We start from the raw sequence: 17,369 nt of genomic DNA on the forward strand, positions 1-17,369 counted from the left end.
ATAGCCAGAGCGAATTTACCAGCTATGTCTAGTTTACCAGCTACTTGAGAAACAGACGCTCCTCAAGTCCTCAACTGGCAGCTTTATTAAATAGTACCCGCAAAACACTAGTCTCAACGTCAACAGTGAAGAGGCGACTCTGGGATGCTGGCCTAAAGCTGCCAGTTGAGGACTTGTGAGGCGTCTGCTTCTCAAACTAGACACTCTAAAGTGCTTGTCCTCTTGCTCAGTTGTGCACCAGGGGCCTCCCACTCCTCTTTCTATTCTGGTTAGGGCCAGTTTGCGCTGTTCTGTGAAGGGAGTAGTACACAGCGTTGTAGGGGATCTTCAGTTTCTTGGCAATTTCTCGCATGGAATAGCCTTCATTTCTCATAACAAGAATAGACTGATGAGTTTCAGAAGAAAGGTCTTTGTTTCTGTTCATTTTGAGCCTGTAATCGAACCCACAAATGCTGATGCTCCAGATACTCAACTAGTCTAAAGAAGGCACTGCTTATTTAATGAGCACAACAGTTTTCTGCTGTGGTAACATAATTGCAAAATGGTTTTCTAATGATCAATTAGCCTTTTAAAATGATAAACTAACACAACTTTGATTAGCTAACACAATGTGCCATTGGACCACAGGAGTGATGGTTGTTGATAGTGGGTCTATGTACGCCTATGTAGATATTCCATTAAAAATCAGCCGTTTCCAGCTACAATAGTCATTTACAACATTAACAATGTCTATATTGGGGCGGCAGCGAAGCCTAGTGGTTAGAGCTGACAAATCTGTCCTTCTGCCCCTGAACAAGGCAGTTAACCCACTGTTCCTAGGCCTTCGTTGAAAATAAGAATTTGTTCTTAACTGACTTGCCTAGTAAAATAAAAATAAATATACTGTATTTCTGAAAAATTTGATGTGATTTTAAAATTGCTTTTCTTTAGAAAAAACAAGGACATTTCTAAGTGACCCCAAACTTTTGGGTGGTAGTGTATGTGATACGTGGTTGGGATACAACTGTGATATGTGGTTGTCTCACCTTTCCATCTTGATATGAATGCACTAGCTGTGGGTTGCTTTGGATGGGAGTGTCGCTGAATGGCTAAATTGTAATGTAAATGTAGTTCTATGTATGTATATTTATGTATATTATGTATTTTATTTGTTGTGTTTCCTGTTTGGACCCAAGGAGGAGTAGCCACTGCCTTGGCAACAGCTAATTAGGGGTCCTAATAAATACAAAATACTTTAATGGAGACAAAAATGTGTGTGTGTGTGTGTGGGGGGGGTTACTGTCTGTGTATGCACATACAGTATGTAACATTGCGGATTTCTGTATCTGTTTTCTTCTTCTTCTCCAGGTGATCCTGTCAGGGATCGTTGGCCTCACAACATGGAGGAGACCCATGCTGCTGCTGGTAGGTCATATATCACAGAACTGTTCTTTTTATACATGAGAGAGATCTGTACTTGCTTTACTGTATGAGGGAACCTAAGTACTGTATGAAGGCCAGGGGTATTCAACCATTTTTTCCATATTTTTGTTTGAATATCTCTAGCAACAACAGAATAAACACATTTTGAATTAAGTACCTGCCAGTAGCGACTCCTGGTTGGCTAAGTAGGTGGGGGGGAGCAGAGTGCAGGCAGGTTTTTCCCAATTTCAACAGGCCACGCACATTGCTGTCAGGTGTATACATTTGAGCACACAGCCGTGCAATCTCAATAGACCAACATTGGCAGTAGAATGGCCCTTACTGAAGAGCTCAGTGACTTTCAAGGTGTCACCGTCATAGGATACCACCTATCCAACCAGTCAGTTCATAAAAATGTTCCCTGCTAGAGCTCCCTGGTCTACTGTAAGTGATGTTATTGTGAAGTGGAAACGTCTAGGAACAACAACGGCTCAGCCGCAAAGTGGTAGGTCACACAAGCTCACAGAACGGGACTGCCGAGTGCAGATGTGTGTAGCGCGTAAAAATCATCTGTCTTCGGTTGCAACACTCATTACCAAGATCCAAATTGCCTCTGGAAGCAACGTCAGCACAATAACTATTAGTTGGGAGCATCATGAAATGGGTTTCCATGGCCGAGCAGCTGCACACAAGCCTAACATCACCATGCGCAATGCAAAGCATTGGCTGGAGTGGTGCAAAGCTCGACGCCATTGGACTCTGACGCAGTGTAAACGCTTTCTCTGGAGTGATGAAACACGCCTCACCATCTGGCAGTCCGATGGACGAATCTGGGTTTGGAGGAGAACACTACCTGCCCGAATGCGTATTGCCAACTGTAAAGTTTGGTGGAGTATGAATAATGGTCTGGGTGTTACGACTTCTAGCAGTAGTGGGTGGAGGAGCAGGCACAGAGAGCAGGGTAGTTCGATACCTTACTACCCCTCCCAGTCCACGAGGTACTGCAGGCCCCTCACCCGGCGTTTCGAGTCCAGAGTAGCTCGTACCGTGTATGCCGGGGACTCCTCGATGTCCAGAGGGGGCGGATGGACCTCCAGCACCTCACCTTCTTGTAGGGGACCAGCTACCACCGGCCTGAGGAGAGACACATGAAACGAGGGGTTAATGCGATAGTAAGAGGGGAGTTGTAATCTATAACACACCTCGTTTATCCTCCTCAGGACTTTGAATGGCTCTACACACTGCGGCCCCAGCTACCGGCAGGGCAGGAGGAGAGGCAGGTTTCGGATCGAGAGCCAGAGAGCAGGGTAGTTCGATACGTGGATATTTATTTCCAAACAACAGAGTGTCGGTCAACGCCACACACAAGGGCGCATAAAGACCCAGTCCAAACAAACAGGACGAAACTGTTCGGAAAATATAATCCACAAAATATACACACACCAATAACTGAAAAACAAGCCCGCACAAAAGCCGGCGGGCCTACCAGGTTAGTAGGGGCAGCTAGTAGGCCGGCGAAAACGACCGCCGAGCGCCGCTGAACAGGAAGAGGCACCATCTTCGGCGGGATTCGTGACACTGGGGCTGTTTACCATGGTTTGGGCTAGGCCCCTTAGTTCCAGTGAAGGGACATTTTTGTGCTACAGCATACAATGACATTCTAGAACATTCTGTGCTTCCAACTTTGTGGCAACAGTTTGGGAAAGGCCCTTTCCTGTTTCAGCAGGGCAATGCCACCGTCTACAAAGCGAGGTCCATACAGATTGGTGTTGAAGAACTTCACTGGCTGCACAGAGCCCTGACCTCAACCCATCAAACACCTTTGGGATGAATTGGAACGCCGACTGCGAGCCAGGCCTAATCGCCCAACATCACTGCCCAACCTCACTAATGCTCTTGTGGCTGAATTGAAGCAAGTCCCCGCAGCAATGTTCCAACATCTAGTGGAAAGCCTTCCCAGAAGAGTAGAGGCTATTATAGCAGCAAAGGGGGGGGGGGGGCAACTCCATATTAATGCCCATGATTTTGACAAGCATTAGGCTAGACGCATTGAACACACACTATCCATACAACTCTATCAAGTATAGGTTTAATCAATGTAAACTGAATATTAATATGCCAATAATAATGATTTATTTAATTCATAGAGGGCTTTTAATTAGGTTGTAGACTAAATTACCTCATGCCTGTCATTGATTTCCACCACTAGCAACACCTCTTCTGGTTCCAGCTGTACTTGGCACAGAGCAATGGCGCGGAGTCTCGTACCTTGGACAAAACATCCATAAAGCATTTGACGGCATCCTGTGCTTGCACAGCATCAATGCTTCTTTTATGCAGGTGTGCAAAAAGAATGTCCACTCGGGGCATTATGTGCTGGAACAAATCAAGGAAAAAAAGAAAATCCTTTAACATCGTCGAGAATCCCTTGGCTTCCCTGTCAGTGATGTTGTCAAAGTCATCAGAGGCTAGAATGGTTTCTAAGCACTCCAATAGTTCACCTTTATTTTCATGCACAGTGTTTACAATACGGCTCTGGAAATTCCAGCCCTTCTGGGATGCGCGGGGGAGCCTGCGTACCACTGTGCTGTCCAACACATTTTATTTTGTTGGATCGTGAGAAGCAGGTTGAGCGCCTCCTTCAATCTGAGAAAAATACACAAGCATGTGTCACGGCTGATGCTGCTTGTTGCATCACCAAATTGATGCATAACAGTGGAGAAAGTGGGCATTCAGGTATATGTCTTGAATCTTCTTACTAATGCCACCAGTTGAACCGCGCATCACGCTTTCCCCATCATATGTTTGACCAATATGTTTTATCTTGTCTGCTTCTTGCTCTGGAAAAAGTAGGCCCAGATTTTGAAGGAGAGCCCTGCTGATGGTGTCTGCATTGGGGCCTCCTTCCAATTTCGCAAATCCCCAATATCTCTCTTGCACAGTTTTGGCTGCATCAATGTAGCGTCAAATGATGGCAAGCATCACATATGTTGTTTCATTCGCTTGTATGGCCATAAAGTCAGTGTTCTGTAACTCCTGTACAATGTGCCCTTGCATTGTGGAGAGCCTACAGTCTAGTAGCTCGTGCCTTTTAAAAACCAATAGCGGTGTCCAAGTGCTCTTTCATTGCAGTGTCCAGCGATGACACAAAATCAACAAGTTCCCTAAACACTCCTGGGTTCTCGAATACTTGTGTTTTATCTTGTCCCCTTAGTTTTAGCTCAAATGCAACAAAGATATCCAGTCCATCCGCCCCCTCTGGATACTGACTGATCAGAAAATCAGTCAGTATCTGGTGTGACCACCATCAGCTGCCTTATGCAGCACTGTTGATTGTGGCCTGTGGAATGTTGTCCGACTCCTCTTCAATGACTGTGCGAAGTTACTGGATATTGGCGGGAACTGGAACACACTGTTGTACAGGTTGATCCAGAGCATCCCAACATGCTCAATGGGTGACATGTCTGGTGATATGCAGGCCATGGAAGAACTGGGACATTTTCAGCTTCCAGGAATTGTGTACAGATCCTTGTGACATGGATGCTGTGCATTGTTGCCTTATGCAGCACTGTTGATTGTGGCCTGTGGAATTTTGTCCTCATGCTGAAACATGAGGTGATGACGTCGGATGAATGGCATAACAATGGGCCTCAGGATATCGTCACAGTGTCTTGGTGCATTCAAATTGCCATCGATAAAATGCAACTATGTTAGTTGTCCGTAGTTTATGCCTGCCAATGCCATAAACCTACCGCCTCCAAGCGGCTCTCTGTTCACAACGTTGACATCAGCAAACCACTCGCCCATACGACGCCATACAGGCTGCCATCTGCCCGGTACAGTTGAACCGGGATTCATCCGTGAAGAGCACACTTCTCCTCTATGCGATTATCCTTTCATCTCGTCCCGGCATGCGGGGACTTGCAGCGGTTGAACAGAGAAGCCTTGTTCTGTGTCTGTAATAGGTTGGTTTGATTTATTTATTTAGCCATCGAAGAATAGCATTTGCCCACTGAATTCGGTTACGATGCCGAACTGCAGTCAGGTCAAGATCCTGGTGAGGACGACAAGTGTGTAGATGAGCTTCTCTGATACAGTTTCTGCAGGAGTTCTTCGGTGGTGCAAACCCACAGTTTCATCAGCTGTCTGGGTGGCTGGTCTCAGATCATCCGGAAGGTGAAGAAGCCAGATGTGGAGGCCCTGGGCTGGCAGGGTTACACGTGGTCTGTAGTTGTGAAGCCGCTTGGACGTACTGCCAAATTCTCTAAATTGCAAGCTCCCTCAAAACTTCAGACATATGTGGCATTGTGTTGTGTGACAAAACTTCACATTTTAGAATGCCCTTTTATTGTCCCCAGCACAAGGTGCACCTGTGTAAATATAATTATTTTTTAATCAGCTTCTTGATACGCCAAACCTGTCAGGTGGATGGATTATCTTGGAAAAGGAGAGATGGTCATTAACAGGGATGTAAACAAATTTCTGCATAGAATTTGAAAAAAGAAGTTATGTGCGTATGGAAAATGTCTGATATTTTATTTCAGCTCATGAAAAATGAGACCAACACTACATGTTGCGTTTATATTTTTGTTCAGAGTATATATATATTTTTTTATCTGCTCTTTTCATTTTTTTTTCTTCCAAAGGTGAGGCGCCACCCCTAACGCCCTAATTAGCAGGTCGCCATTGATACCTACTACAGTAGAAAAGAGCGGAAAATATTATTTTTAATGATGTCAACTTTATTTATCAACTCCTAATATTGAGCTAATTACAGTAATTGGAGCATATTACACTCACTGGAGCATATTACACTCACTGGAGTATCTGACATAGAGTGGTTATTCCTTTAAAAGTTGCGTCATACTGCAGCACAGCTTGCGGGCTGCCACAAAATTCTAACATGTCAGCCATTGTTGCCATTAATGCTAGTTAGTGCTAGTTTGACCATCAGAGGGCATGCATTTGACAGTTTTTAAATATTGACTGTTAGGGTGGCACATTTTGGGGAATATTCAGAGGTGGAAACTTTCTGTGGGAATTAAAATTAATACCATATAAATGTAGATGTTTTTTTAATTGGATATATTTACCATATATGGAGACAGAAACAAATCTTTCACCTTATCATAAGTAGGCATAATTGCAAATGATTAAGTCCTTCCAATAGAAAAAAAATGTTACGAATTTAACTTTTAATGAAATGTCACATCAAAAGAAAGAGAATATTGAATGATCCCCAATGATCCCCATCACATCTCCAAAAAACATTTTTAACATACCTCTGTAAAATGATAGTGTTTGAGCTAAAGCTTTGGTTGTCTTCCTCCCAGGCTTGCATGTCTTCTCCCTGGACCTCTTCAATGTCCACATCTTGAACATGTTGAGGATGGCTCGTTGTCAGGCTCAGAAAGCCTCAAATTTGCCCGGATGGCCCCCAATTTCTCAACCCTTTTGGTCAGCCTGTTGCATGCTTTGGTGTGTGTGTTCCCAAACAATGACCAGTTGCGCTCTGAGGCGGCTGATGTTGGTGGGAGGATGATGGAGGCAACAGGGGAAAGAGCCTCAGATCCACAAAGTCCCTTCCACCATGTGGCTGATGAGATATGTTGGCACGACTGCCATATTGCATCTCCATCCCAAAGCCCTTGCTTGGAAGTGTACTTCGCCAGACTGCCAAGAAACGTGCCCTCATCCAGGCCAAGGTGGCGAGACACGGTAGTGATGACACCATAGGCCTTGTTGATCTCTGCACCAGACAGGATGCTCTTGCCAGCATACTTGGGGTCCAACATGTACATTGCGGCATGTATAGGCTTCAGGCAGAAGTCTTCATGCTTTTTGATGCATTTCAGAACTGCAGAATCTGAACATCAGACAGGATGACATTGTCTTCCTCAGTCCGTGCAATTATTTTTTTATTTTTTTATTTGACCTTTATTTTACTAGGCAAGTCAGTTAAGAACAAATTCTTATTTTCAATGACGGCCTAGGAACAGTGGGTTAACTGCCTGTTCAAGGGCAGAACGACAGATTATGTACCTTGTCAGCTGGGGGATTTGAACTTGCAACCTTTCGGTTACTAGTCCAATACTCTAACCACTAGGCTATACTGCCTAGTGGTTTGGCAATAGCCAAAGGTTTCAGGAGTTTCAGGCTGCTTACCACTCTCTCCCAAAATACATAATCCAGGAGGATCCTCTTGATGGGGCTGTCTATATCAGCAGACTGTGATATGGGCATTTCTTGGAGAGACTCCTTCCCCTCCAGGAGATGGTCAAACATGATGACAACACCACCCCAACGGGTGTTGCTGGGCAGCTTCAAAGTGGTGCTCTTATTCTTCTCACTTTGCTTGGTGAGGTAGATTCCTGCTATAACTTGATGACATTTCACATACCTAACCATTTCCTTGGCTCTTTTGTAGAGTGTATCCATTGTTTTCAGTGTCATGATGTCCTTGAGGAGCAGATTCCATGAATGAGCAGCACAGCCAATGGGTGTGATGTGAGGGTAGGACTATACATACACATGGATTTTGTGAGGGTACGCACTATACATACACATGGATTTAGTACTGTGGATATGTGGTAGTGGTGGGGTAGGGGCCTGAGGGCACACAGTGTGTTGTGAAATCTGTGAATGTATTGTAATGAGAGAGAGAGGAAAAGAGCACTGGGGGAGGCGGCAGGTCAAGGAGATACAGGATGAGCAGTAGAGGGCGTTGCAGGAACAGATGTGACAGATAGTTTAACTAAAATATGCCACAAGACCTAGAATTGCCATGTGTATCCCACAAAAAAGGTTCACAGCTCTAAGCTAACTTTTTTTGATGACATTTAGAAAGTTTTCGACTATATGGGATCTTTTTTATTTTTATTTAGCTTAATTAATTTGATAAATATGATCGGGTTTCTATTCCATGAAAAACTAAAATATTTTTTTACTGTAGCTGTTTTTAGCATAACTTACTTATTGGCATAAAGTCCTTCTTCAGTATACAGTGTATCATTCAATCATACAATAATTTGTGCATGTCAATCAATACAAGTCAGCCATGTCTTTAAATACAGTCAAGCATTTTAGTTGTAAAACTAATAACAAAGGGAGCATAATAACAAAGGGAGCGTGAAAAAGCACCCGCAAGTACCAGTCACGGCAAATGGCAAATACCTCTGTCTGCTGGTAAGCTTTCTTGACTTGACATACAGTGCATTCAGAAAGTATTCAGACCCCTTCCTTTTTCCCACATTTTGTTATGTTACAGCCTTATTCTGAAATTAATATTTTTTTCTCATCAATGGGAAAACACAATGGCAAAGCTAAAACAGGTTTTTAGAAATGTTTGCAAATGTATTAAAAATAAAAAACAGAAAGTATTTACATAAGTATTCAGACCCTTTGCTATGAGACTCGAAATTGAGCTCAGGTGCATCCTTTTTCCATTCATCATGCTTCAGATGTTTCTACAACTTGATTGGAGTCCACCAGTGGAAAATTCAATTGATTGGACATGATTTGGAAAGGCAAACACCTGTCTATATAAGGTCCCAGAGATGACAGTGCATGTCAGAGCAGAAACCAAGCCATGAGGTTGAAGGAATTGTCCGTAGAGCTCAGAGACGGGATTGTGTCGAGGCAAAAATCTGGGGAAGGGTACCAACACATTTCTGCTGCATTGAAGGTCCCCAAAAACACAGTGGCCTCCATCATTCTTAAATGGAATTAGTTTGGAACCTCCAAGACCCTTCCTAGAGCTGGCCACCCGGCCAAGCAGCAGCTAATGGAGATCCATAATAGATACAAATACAGCCGCTTGGAGTTTACCAAAAGCCACCTGAAGGACTCAGACCATGAGAAGCAAGATTCTCTAGTCTGATGAAACCAAGATTGAACTCTTTGGTCTGAATGCCAAGCGTCACGTCTGGAGGAATTCTGGCATCAAACCTACGGTGAAGCATGGTGGTGGCAGCATCATTCTTTGGGGATGTTTTTCAGCGGCAGGGACTGGGAGACTAGTCAAGATCGAGGGAAAGATGAATGGAGTGAAAACATGCTCCAGAATAGTCTGGACCTCAGACTGGTTTCACTTTTGAGTGGTGGGTGATTGTTTCCTGTTGTAATGTTTGTTTCACATTTGAGGACTGTTTCGGTTTTCGTTTGTATCATTCACTTTGTTATTTTGTATTATTTAGTGTTCAGTTTAATAAACTAAAATGGACACTTACCACGCTGCACATTGGTCCGACCTCTCTCACTCCTCATCAGACGAAGAGGAGGACAGTCGTCGCACCCTGCTTAGCTTCAGAAGCATGTCAGGAGGGGGATGTAGGGTGGTCATTGACGTTAAAGGTTTAAAAATGTTTTCAAGAAATAATTCAATACTTTGACAACATTTTTTTGAAACTTTTAAATTATATCAAACTCAACCATTTATATCTTCCAGTGAAGACAGATTTATCATGGTATGGTAAGGGTATACAAAATGGGTCAACTTTGAGCACTTTTATCTCCTGAATGTTTCTGACCACTTCTTCCAAAGGCAAACATGCATAGAAAGGTTTGTTTAAATCAAAAGGGATGCTTTAAAAAAGTGATTGAACTCAAATGGATTTATCCTGTAGTCACATTCCCTGTCCTCCCAAACCCTGTAATCTGGTGTAGAGGCGGTATTAAAGCCTCTTAGAAACAAACAGTTTTTACCAGGATACTAGGATACTAGAGCAATAACTATTAATCAAATGGACATTGTCTCGTGCAGATTTAAATTTTGCAGACGAATAACATGAAATACCGTGATTAGTATCTGTATAATCACATATTATTGCCATATTATGTGGTCTGAATGTATTAAAAAGTGTCAATTTTATTCCGGCGCCGACAGAGATGGCCGCCTCGCTTCGTGTTCCTAGGAAACTATGCAGTATTTAATTTTTTATGTGTTATTTCTTACATTCTTACCCCAGGAAATCTTAGGTTTTATTACATAGAGTCGGGAGGAACTATTGGATATAAGAGCAACATCAACTCACCAACATTACGACCAGGAATATGATTTTCCCGAAGCAGATCCTCTGTTTGGTCCACCACCCAGGACAATGGATCGGATCCCAGCCGGCGACCCAAAACAACTGCGTCGCAGAATGGACAGACGGAGCGGTCAGGCTCCGTAGATGGGCACATCGCGCAGCGCTCCCGAGCATACTACTCGCCAATGACCAGTCTCTTGACAACAAGGTAAACGAAATCTGAGCAAGGTTTGCCTTCCAGAGAGACATCAGAGACTGTAGCGTTCTGTGTTTCACGGAAACATGGCTCACTCGAGACACGATATCGGAGTCGGTACAGCCACCTGGTTTCTTCACGCATTGCGCCGACAGAAACAAGCATCTCTCTGTTAAGAAGAATGGCGGGGGTGTATTCCTTATGATTAATGAGACATGGTATGATCATAACAACATACAGGAACTCAAGTCCTTTTGTTTACCTGACCTAGAATTCCTTACAATCAAATGCCAACCGCATTATCTACCAAGAGAATTATTTTAGATCATAATCACAGTCGTGTATATTCCTCCCCAAGCAGACACATCGACGGCTCTGAAACAACTTAATTTGACTCTATGTAAACTGGAAACAAGATATCCTGTGGCTGTATTTATTGTAGCTGGGGATTTTAACAAGGCTAATCTGAAAACAAGGCTCCCTAAATGTTATCCGCATATCGATTGTGCGACCCGGGCTGGCAAAACCCTGGATCATTGTTATTCTAACTTCCGCGACGCATATAAACCCTCCCCCGTCCCCCTTTCGGAAAAGCTGACCGCGACTCCATTTTGTTGCTCCCAGCCTATAGACAGAAACTAAAAGAAGAAGCACCCGTGCTCAGGTCTGTTCAACGCTGGTATGACCAATCGGATTCCACGCTTCAAGATTGCTTTGATCACATGGACTGGGATATGAATATGCTGATTCGGTGAGCGAGTTTATTAGCAAGTGCATCAGTGATGTTGTACCCACAGCGTCTATTAAAACATTCCCCAACCAGAAACCGTGGATTGATGGCAGCATTCGTGCAAAACTGAAAGTGCGAACCACTGCTTTTAATCAGGGCAAGGTGACCGGAAACATAACCGAATACAAACAGTGTAGCTATTCCCTCCGCAAGGCAATCAAACAAGCTAAGCGCCAGTATAGAAGACAAAGTATAGTCGCAATTCAACGGCTCAGACACGAGAGGTATGTGGCAGGGTCTACAGTCAATTACGGACTACAAAAGAAAAACCAGCCCCGTTGCGGACCATGATGTCTTGCTCCCAGACAAACTAAACAACTTCTTTGCTCACTTTGAGGACAATACAGTGCCACTGACACGGCCCGCTACCAAAACCTGCGGGCTCTCCTTCACTGCAGCCAACGTGAGTAAAACATTTAAATGTGTTAACCCTCGCAAGTTTGCAGGCCCAGACGGCATCCCCAGCCGTGTCCTCAGAGCATGCGCAGACAAGCTGGCTGGTGTAATTACGGAAATATTCAATCAATCCTTATCCCAGTCTGCTGTTCCCAAGAAAGCTAAGGTAACTGAGCTAAATTACTATCGCCCCGTAGCACTCACTTCCGTCATCATGAAGTGCTTTGAGAGACTAGTCAAGAACCATATCACCTCCACCCTACCTGACACCCTAGACCCACTCCTATTTGCATACCGCCCCAATTGGTCCACAGATGACGCAATCACACTGCACACTGCCCTAACCCATCTGGACAAGAGGAAAACCTATGTAAGAATGCTGTTCATCGACTACAGCTCAGCATTTAACACCATAGTACCCTCCAAACTCGTCATTAAGACCCTGGGTCTCAACCCCGCCCCGTGCAACTGGGTCCTGGACTTCTTGATTGGCCGCCCCCCAGGGGGTGAGGGTAGGTAACAACATCTCCACCCCGCTGATCCTCAACACTGGGGCCCCACAAGGGTGCGTTCTCAGCCCTCTCCTGTACTCCCTGTTCACCCATGACTGCGTGGCCATGCACGCCTCCAACTCAATCATCAAGTTTGCAGACGACACTACAGTGGTAGGCTTGATTACCAACAACAATGAGTCGGCCTACAGGGAGGAGGTGAGGTCCCTCGGAGAGTGGTGTCAGGAAAATAACCTCAAACTCAATGTCAACAAAACAAAGGAGATGATTGTGGACTTCAGGAAACAGCAGAGGGAGCAGCCCCCTATCCACATCAACCGGACAGTAGTGGAGAGGGTGGAAAGTTAAGTTCCTCGGCGTACACATCACGGACAAACTGAAATGGTCCACCCACACAGACAGCATGGTGAATAAGGCGCAACAGCGCAACCTCGGGAGGCTGAAGAAATTCGTCTTGTCACCAAAAACACTCACAAACTTCTACAGATGCACAATCGAGAGCATCCTGTCGGGCTGTATCACCGCCTGGTACGGCAACTGCTCCACCCACAACCGCAAGGTTCTCCAGAGGGTAGTGAGGTCTGCACAACGCATCACCGGGGGCAAACTACTGGCCCTCCAGGAAACCTACACCACCCGATGTCACAGGAAGGACCAAAAAGATCATCAAGGACCCTAGCCACTGCCTGTTCACCCCGCTATCATCCAGAAGGCAAGGTCAGTACAGGTGCATCAAAGCGGGGACCGAGAGACTGAAAAACAGCTTCTATTTCAAGGCCATCAGACTGTTAAACAGCCTTCACTAACATTGAGGGGCTGCTGCCAACATACTGACTCAACTCTAGCCACTTTAATAATGGAACAATTGATGTAATAAATGTATCACTAGCCACTTTAAACACGGCACTTTAAATAAAGTTTACATACCCTACATTACTCATCTCATATGTATATACTGTACTCTATACCATCTACTGCATCTTGCCTATGTCATTCGACCATCACTCATTCATATATTTTTATGTACATATTCTTATTCATTCCTTTACACTTGTGTGTATAAGGTAGTTGTTGTGAAATTGTTAGGTTAGATTACTTTTTAGATACTAGAAGCACAAGCATTTCGCTACATTCGCATTAACATCTGCTAACCATGTGTATGTGACAAATAACATTTTATTTGATATGAGTATCCGGATATCCTGCCGTTTGCACAGTCAGCGTCTTACAACTCTGAGAGTGTATTTAAATCAGCTTTCACTGATTGCACGTAAAGGAAGATAGTTCCTAAATGGGAGTGCTTGCTTTGTTGTCCAACTGATCTTGTGTTCTTTCTGTCATCCTGTGAACCCCGTTCATGTCTGCTCACAGCAATATCTTTAAATTATTTTCTTAAACTCCTTTACTCCTAAACTATATTTGTTAAAATGTCGATTCCGCTAGGTGGCCCTTTTTTATCAGGCTATGATTAGGCCTACCGCAGAATGTTGCCAGTGTGTATAGTAGCATAGTGTATTACAAATGGAGGTATCACACAATACAATTTGAGCAATAGTTCTGTTAAAGCTGCAATATGTAACTTTTTGGGGTCCCCTACCAAATTCACATAGAAATCAGTTATAGTTATAGTTCTCGCATACTCATTGAAAGCAAGTCGAAGAAGCGGTAGATCTGTTCTATATACGCTATTTCCATGCCTCCCATTCTTAGGTTTAGCTTCAAGCAGCTGAAAATACAATATTTTTGGTTATTGAAAATGTTATTCCACAGGGGTTTAGATGGTACAATGATTCTCTGTGCTGTACTGCTTTTGCTTGTTTTATCACATAAACTGAAATTATGCGAACTATTCGAATTTTAGCAACCAGGAAATAGTGGAGCGATTTTTGCATAGTGCACCTTTAGTGCAACAGATTAACATCAATAATGTATCTTCAGACATAGCCTACCCCTTGGGGAACACTCTTATTTGTGTAAAGGGGGTCTTAGTCTTAATCCCCTCAATTTGTTCAAAACGTGACTTCAGGAAACTGGAAGAGTGAGTGTTCAGTTGGAACTGAAGTGTTGGCGCTTGCCTGAGGGTGAAATCTGGAGTCGAGCTGTCTGTCCCGCAAGCTGTGTATTTGTGTGTGTGTGTGTGTCCTGTGTGAGAGTGTGAGAGCGGACACACTGACTGGGTTAGGACAAATTAGTGACTGTATCCTCCCCGTCACAAAGAATACACAGAGCCCCACCTCTGACCTGAGTGATTTCCATGGCCGTGGTCGCCAGACAGATAGCGACAGACACAGAGAGACAGACAGCGGTCACCATGCGTCCCAGTCTTAGCTCCAGTATAAATACCCCTCTGCCTCACTGTGAGAGGCGGTGGGGGGGCTGGATTTGGCCCATCCCCTCCCTTATGCCCGAGACCGCCAGGCGACCGACACGATTTTGCTGCTGGAGGCACGCTTAAAATAGTCAGATCTTTTCCGAGCCCACCTATTTGTGTAAGCTTTGAAAAGGGGTCATTTTCATATTGATTGACATATCCTTGGCTGTTCTGAATTACATGCACTATAAACCAACACTCACATCAAGTCAGTCTAATAGTAGTGTAGTTAAATTACCCATTGTATATTCCAACAAACAGGTATTGGTCTGTCTTCCCTCCTCTCCTTCTTCTTCAGTTTTTTCAATAACAGTGTTTATATGACTCATTTTTTCTGTCATCTTTTCTATCTGTAATTTCGTCTTGTGTTTTAATCATTCGTGTTTCATTTGTTTTTACCATTGAGGACCACTTTGAAAACAAGTGTTTTAATTAATAATTTTATGTGATTTCCTCTGGGAATACATTGTTTAACTTGTTCTACATTATATGTATTTTACCCAAATAAATTCAATTAAATTACAGTGCCTTCAGAAAGTATTCACATCCCTTGACTTTTTCGACATTTTGTTGTGTTACAAAGTGGGATTAAAATGGATTTAATTGTATTTTTTGTCAACGATATACACAAAATACTCTTATGTCAAAGTGGAAGAAAAATGATAATATTTATAAAACATTTATGAAAAATAGAACAATATTATATCTTGATTAGATAAGTATTCAACCCCCTGAGTCAATACATAGAATCACCTTTGGCAGCGGTTACAGGGTCTTTCTGGGTAAGTCTAAGAGCTTTCCACACCTGGATTGTACAACATTTCTCCATTATTATTTTCTAAATTCTTCAAGCTCTCTTAAATTGGCTGGTGATCATTGCTAGACAACCATTTTCAGGTCTTGTCATAGATTTTCAAGCAGATTTAAGTCAAAACTGTAACTCTGCCACTCAGGAACATTCACTGTTTTCTTGGCCAGCAACTCCAAATTAGATTTGGCCTTGTGTTTTAGGTTATTGTACAGCTGAAAGGTAAATTCATCTACCACTGTCTGGTGGACAGCAGACTGAACCAGGTTTCCCTGCAGGATTTTGCCTATGCTTAGCTCCATTCCGTTTCTTTTTTATCCTGAAAGCTCCCTAGTCCTTAAGGATTACAAGCAAACCCAAAACATGATGCAGCCCACCACTATGCTTGAAGATATGGAGAGTGGTACTCAGTAATGTGTTGTATTGGATTTGCCCCAAACATAAGACTTTGTATTCAGGATAAAAAAGTGAATTGCTTTGCGACATTTTTTGCAGTATTATTTTAGTGCCTTGTTGCAAAGAGTTTTGGAATATGTTTATTCTGTACAGGCTTCCTAACTACAATGTTGTTGATCCATCCTCAGTTTTCTCTGTTATTTAGGCTTCCCATAAGAAAGGGGTTGAAGACGTATTTCAGATTTTCAGTTGTAATTCATTTGTAAAAAATAAAAAAATAATTCCACTTCGACATTAAGGGGTATTTTTTTAGGCCAGTGACCCAAAAAATCTAAAGTGTGTCCTTTTTAAATTCAGGCTTATAACACAACAAAATGTGGAAAAAGTCTGGGGTGTGAAGGCACTATAAATTATCTTTCCAGTCAAGGCCAGCTTTGAGGGCCTTTCTCTTCCGTCATAAACAGTTGTATCCCTTTTTTCTCTCAACTTCCCTTTCTTCCCTCTCTCTATATTATGGTTCTGTATTATTTTCCTGATTGGGATTTAGTTTTAATATGCTCTCTGATTTGGACTATTTTCCTATTAGGCTGTGTGATATGTTTTGCAAATATCTCCATCACTATTTCTCTCTCCCTCCCCTCTCTCTCCACCATTTCCCTCTCCCAGGTGAATATGTTTGTGCTGTCGTCAGTGGTGTGTGTTCTTCTCAACCTGGCCGGCTTCATCCTCTGCTGTCAAGGAGCTCAGATGGTCTCCACCTTAACCAACTGTCAACTGGTGAGACACACACACGCAGACATCACCCACACACAGTCAGGCAGGCACGCACACACAGACCCACATGCATGTGCGCACAACACAAACTCTTTCCCTGATTTGAAATGTGTGTAGGTGTTTGATTGGTCGAGTGTGTGTGCAGATGTGATGATGTTGTGTGTAGGTGTTTGATTATGGTGTGAGACAGACAATGATCGGGGATAAGTGGATCATGATTATCAGTGATCTATCTTCACATGTTTGTGTGGGCTATGTGTTGTTATTATAGGGGAGATTTAGATGTCTTAGGTGGCAGGCTGTATTCCTGTATTCATTCTCTCTCTATGTCTCTCGCTTTCGCTCTCTCTCTCACTAACACACACACACACACACACACACACACACACACACACACACACACACACACACACACACACACACACACACACACACACACACACACACACACACACAGCATCTTGCATCTTGCATTCAGAAGGTATTCACACCCCTTGACCTTTTCCACGTTTTGTTGTTGCAGCTTGAATTTAAAATGCATTAAACATAGATATTTTGTCACTGGCCTACACACAATACCCATAATGTCACTCTATGTACAATAATACTGTTTAACATGATTTTTGAATTACTACCTCATCTCTTTACTCCACCATACAATTATCTGCAAGGTCCCTCAGTCGAGCGGTGAATTTC

The 17,369-nt window shown here is 43.3% G+C and overlaps 1 protein-coding gene across 1 annotated transcript in view; it reads left to right on the forward strand.

Moving 5' to 3' along the window:
- The window catches only part of LOC109883870 (protein FAM189A2), a 59,432-nt gene that overhangs the window by 5,207 nt on the left and 36,856 nt on the right, over positions 1 to 17,369 (forward strand). Inside the window, exons 2-3 of the mRNA XM_020475891.2 lie at positions 1,348 to 1,404; positions 16,566 to 16,676. Of these exons, the coding sequence (XP_020331480.2) occupies positions 1,348 to 1,404; positions 16,566 to 16,676 (168 nt within the window). The remainder of the gene's footprint in view (positions 1 to 1,347; positions 1,405 to 16,565; positions 16,677 to 17,369) is intronic.

This window comes from Oncorhynchus kisutch, linkage group LG3 (assembly GCF_002021735.2).
Source record: "Oncorhynchus kisutch isolate 150728-3 linkage group LG3, Okis_V2, whole genome shotgun sequence".
NCBI lineage: Eukaryota > Metazoa > Chordata > Actinopteri > Salmoniformes > Salmonidae > Oncorhynchus > Oncorhynchus kisutch.